Source organism: Pteropus medius, unplaced genomic scaffold, assembly GCF_902729225.1.
Source record: "Pteropus medius unplaced genomic scaffold, Ma_sr-lr_union100, whole genome shotgun sequence".
NCBI classification, from domain to species: Eukaryota; Metazoa; Chordata; class Mammalia; order Chiroptera; family Pteropodidae; genus Pteropus; species Pteropus medius.
The window spans coordinates 32,340,551-32,345,550 of record NW_024354875.1 but is presented as its reverse complement, the minus strand read 5'-3'; the positions used below and the strand labels follow the sequence as shown (position 1 = coordinate 32,345,550).

Genomic DNA, 5,000 nt, shown 5'->3' with positions numbered 1-5,000 from the left:
ATGGTCCCTGCCCCCGCGCCGGAGCTCAGCCTGAGCAATCGGTTTCCTCTTTCAAATTCTAGGCCCATCGCGCGTGCATTCCGGTCTCCGACGTCTCATCTGCCCTATTAGCACTTCGGGTTCTGGGGGCCTGCAGGAGAGGAAAAGCCCCAATTCCAGGCCCAGAAGGGTTCTGAAGGTCCCGGGCTCCATCCCCGACTACCTCCTCTGCTTTCTCCATCACCTCTTTCCTCCGCTTCCCCTCCCCTTCCCAAAGGAAGTCGGAAGAGCCTGGTGCATCTGATCTTTCACTAGCACCAATTGAAAAATGGGTGCTTGTCACAACACAGATCGCTTTCTTCCCCGCTCTGCTCCCCACCGCGCGCTGCAAAGGGCCCCCCAAAGGCGGGGGGCAGCCCTAGCCGGAAGCAGTGTGGGAAGGCGGGTGAGAAAGAAGCGGCAATCGCTCAAGGCAGCGGTCGGGACCCGCAGTCTTCCTGAGCTCCCTCAGCTCTGCTGCGGGGGCTGGGGCGCCGGGACCACCAGGCGGAGGAGGGAGCCAGGCTGGTTCTAGCTGCACCGAGCTCACGTTCTTCTGAAACGAACTGATCTGAGCGTTCCACTGGAGGTGCCCCCTTAATGGCCTGGCCTGGGGACTTGACCCGGACAGCGTTCTGGTTCCAATGAGTCAAAAGAGCCCACCTGCCCCTCCTTTGGCACCTCCATTTCTCCTAGACGCAGAGAAAAGCCCAGGATCATTAGGCGGGAATGGACCTCTCCTTGTGGATGGGGCCGAGTGGGTGGGAGGGGCTGTAGAGGGGCCAGGATGTCGTCTTAGGACTGTCTCCCCCACCCCCCGGAGTTCACTGATTGATTGGGGGGTAGCCTGGCAGACATATCCTTCCGGCCTCTTTCCGGCGTCCGGCCTCGTCTTTTCCGCGTCGGGATCCAGAGCCCTCCAGGCAAGAAAAAGCAGGGAGGCCAGATCTCCGCGAAGGCGAGGGGGCAAAACCGGGTGTCTCTGCGTCCAAGCTTCTAGGCCTCCCGCGAGGTGACTGGACAGGCGGGCCGCTCAGATCTCACAAGCCCGCTGCCTTGGAGCTCTGCTTTAATCTCCTCTCAGCGGGCCTCCACAGTCCTTTTGGTTCCTGAGCCCAGGCTCTGCCAGCCGCACCTGTTCCTGATCTCCCTTTCCAGGGACCCTTGCCACTACCCGTCTGACTCGCATAGGGATCAAGACTGCTTCGTGGTCAGGAGTTGGGCAAGAGGAACAGTTTCAGACCGGCGTCCTGGGGGCCTTTTTCTTGGTATGTCTGGAGCCAGAGGTTGCTACCCCTGCATTATGTATTCCCAGAGGTGGGAGCCTGGCCAACCCCCCAGCACTCCCTTACACAGCACACCAGACAGCAGCTCTTTCTCGAAACCATAATTTTACTGTCTCAAAGAAACTTTATAACTTATTTACAAAGTCCTTTTTTTTCCCGAGATACAAAGCAATAAGTTAACATTCTCAATATAAAACTAAACTTTGACATAGAGAACACAAAACACGGTTGATTTCAATTGATCACATTTTCCAAATTTCACAAATGTCAAGATTCTCATTTCACAAAGCATCAGATTTTACAGCCACGCACAACGGAACGGAAAAAAGCTAAGCTTGTGCAACATGTTTACAGAACAATAATAATAACAATAATAATTAACAACAACAACAATATGTACAGTAATTAAATCCTGCACTGGAGACTGTGCGTTTAGGGTGGTGACTGGCATTATTTGTGGTGGAGCCTCTGGGATTGTTGTAAAGCTGCTTTTCTCTTACTTTAAAGCCCACTAGCATTAGACCTCTAGCTCATGACTGCCTGTTTTCTCACTGCTGTCCATCAGTCTTCTCTGTCTCCCCAAGGAGGGAATTCAGATTTTCCTTCTTGTCCAGGCAAGAAGACTAAGCATTCTTCTCGAAAAGAGAAATTGGGTTGGCTTCACTTCTTTCTTTTTAAAATAATAAGGGACATGTAAAAAAAAAATAAAAATCATTCGGCTCCAAACTCTCTATACCAGAGAAGTACAAAAGGTACTGTATAAGTTAAAAATCACCAGGTCCTCCTTATTCATTTTTCCCCGCGGGCGCATTTAAAGTCATCAGTACGTTTAGACCATATGCTCCTCGTGCCGCCCCCAAACCGAGAACTGGTCAACATTCGCCTCAGGCAAAGTCCATTTCTTAATAAATAAAACCCTCTCCCTCCAATTTCCCTCAATTCCTGAACAAGCTACACAGACGGATAGGCAGGCCCAGGAAAAGGTCGAAAGGACAAAAAGTTCCAGTATCCGGAACTGGGCTGCCCGGTAGATTACGCTTCCTCGGACCTAGTGACTTTTTTCAGAGGCCACAGAATGAGGACGGCAGACAGATGAAGACCTCGACTTCATCAGCGCACAGACAGAGTGAAAGGAGACAAGAGACGAACAGGACAGAAAAGAGCTTTTGCTTTTTCTACATTGCTTTTTTTTTTTTTTTTTCCCTGATATAGTCCCACACACAGCTGAGGGTCTCGGATCGGATTCAGCGGGCTCTTCTTGCTGCTCTGGCTGGCTCGGGTGGCTGTGCCTGCACTCTGAGGCCGCGGTCTGTTGTCACCTCACGACCCAGGCCAGGGTTCCGGCGAGGGCGTGTGGCGCCAAGGAAGTCGCGGGTTGAGGCCTCATGGGGCTCCAAAGAGGCGACGGGCGTCCTGCTTTTGCCTTCACTGTTCCTTCTTCTTTCCCTCTGGGCCTTTCTCTGGGTCCAGGGCACACGGACGGGGTGGATGGACCGGGAGGCGGGAGGGGCCCGGGCCAGGGGAAACGGGAAAGAGGTTGGCGGGTGCAGGTGGGCAATCTCACATGAGTTGGGGTTGCTGCATAGCTTCTTGGTGCGCCGAGGGGTACCACGACGTGTAGCTGGGGATGTAGGAACCCGCACTGCCACCTGAGCCCTTCCCAGACGAGGAATTGGGGTTCCAGCCAGGTGGCACTGGAGGGGAGCCGGCGGACAGAGCTCGGCCGTTGGACAGCGCGTTACCCTCCAGCGCCGCCCCACCCTGCTTCATCAGCTTCTTGAACTTGGAGCGCTTATTCTGGAACCAGATCTTGACCTGCAAGGGCGGACAACAACAGTGACTCGGGCTAGGTCCACTCTGCCTATTGGGGTCCTGGGGAAAGTGGCCGTGGTACAGCGAGAAAGGATCCCCCATGTTGCCCCGTGTGACAGGGCAGCTCCTTGCTGGGGGAGCAGAGCACCACCTGCACCACCAGCAACACCACTAAGAACCAAAGACTGGGAGGCCCGACAGCTGCTGTGGGTGACCAGCACCGAAGCTCTCTGAGAGCCAGGGGGCGTGGTGGTGAGGGGTGATCTGGGATCTAGATTTTCCCCTGCCGGGGACTCAGCCCAACCCTGGCAACCGTTTAGGGAAGATGTAGCGCTTGCACAACATAGAGCTTCAATTCCAATATGAACATCAAGTAAAAATCCAGTGGAGGAAAAGAAGTGGGGGAAATGTATTTACAATTCTACCCATCTTTTCTTTGCATGATCCTTTCTGTCCTTGAGGGAGTTGGGGCTGATTGAGGGGGCCACAGAGTTTTGTTAAACTTTTCATTTGGACTTAAATCAACCTTTCCTTAGCATCTGTTTGCTCTCCCCAGCTCTGCTCCAAATCCCGGCCTAGACGTTGGAAATCCGCGCCAGTCATCATCAGACCGCTCCTGGGAGCCTTAGTGAAATCCGGGAAGGAAGGTTCCGTTTCTCCTCCAGGGTCTGGGACTTGGGAGGTGAGAGGACAGAGGACAGGATTCCCCCACCCTGTGCCCGGTGAGAAGAAGGAGGAGGAGGGGGGAGACAAAGGCTTGGGCCCAGGCCCCCAAGTGATTAGCCGCATACTTTAAAGGCAAAGAAGAGATTAAGCCCCGCGTCTATTGTTCCAGTTTGTTCAGGCACGTGTGACCTCAGAGTCCCCAAACAAAACGTCTAGGGAAATCCTCCCTGCTCCCTAATCAGATTGTCCAGGGCTGGGGCGGGGGCAGCGCGGAGTACAGAACGCAGTGACTGAGCTAGGGCAGAGAGAACGAGGGAGGAAGGACACACACACACACACACACACACACACACACATGCACGCACGCACGCACGCACACACACGCCCAGTGAGCAAAAATGAAGCTTCGGGCCCTGGCCCGGCCGCAGGAAGCCTGCACGCCGGAGGGGCAGCAGCGAAGTACCTGCGTCTGCGTAAGTCCCAAGGAGGCCGCGAGCTCCGCCCTCTCCGGCAGAGCTAGATACTGAGTTTGCTGGAACCTCCGGTTCAAAGCCTGCAACTGCAAACTGGAGTAAATCGTCCTGGGTTTGCGGATCTTTTTCCCTTTGCCATTGAAGCGCACTTCACCGCCTTCCACCACCGTGCTCTTCTCGGAGTCAGCCCCTGAAGGGACAGCAGAAGCAGGGGCCGTTGTTAATGCGAGGGACAGCCTTTAGTGCGGGGAGCCAAGGGGAGTGGACACCGAGGGTGGCGGAGGCAGGACGGGGAGAGATACCGCTTAAGAAACTCCGAAAACCGGGGAACGGCCCAGCAAAATCTGAGGGCCGGACCCGTACGGCTGCAGGCGGACTAGGGCAGTTCCCAGACGCTCAGCTCCTGCCTTTGCAGGGAAAGTTTTCTGTTTTTGCAGGCGATAGTGGAGGTTTAATTACCCTTAATTGCATACATTGTTTATAGCGCTACGCAATAAATAATTACTGAGACTAATACGTGCACATGTGGGTTTCTGTTTTCCAGCGGGGCATTGTGTGCGCGGCGCACGGAGCCACCCAGAGGCCCAAGCCAGTGCCTGGGAATGCTCTTGGATTTATTTATCCTTTGCTGAATAGTTGCGAGTTGGGTGGATTTTTAAAAATTTTTCTTTGCTATGACAGGGATCCATAGATTGATACCCGAAACCTCCACTGTTCCAGCGCCCTCCCCACCCCCACCCCCACC

At 54.4% G+C, this 5,000-nt stretch overlaps 1 protein-coding gene across 1 annotated transcript in view; it reads right to left on the bottom strand.

The window, feature by feature from the left end:
* Window positions 1-1,390: 1,390 nt before the first annotated feature.
* The window catches only part of DLX1 (distal-less homeobox 1), a 4,575-nt gene continuing 965 nt past the window's right edge, over window positions 1,391-5,000 (bottom strand). The window contains exons 2-3 of the mRNA XM_039855510.1: window positions 4,246-4,448; window positions 1,391-3,119 (exon numbers count right to left, since the gene is read on the bottom strand). Of these exons, the coding sequence (XP_039711444.1) occupies window positions 2,865-3,119; window positions 4,246-4,448 (458 nt within the window). The 3' untranslated portion in view covers window positions 1,391-2,864. The remainder of the gene's footprint in view (window positions 3,120-4,245; window positions 4,449-5,000) is intronic.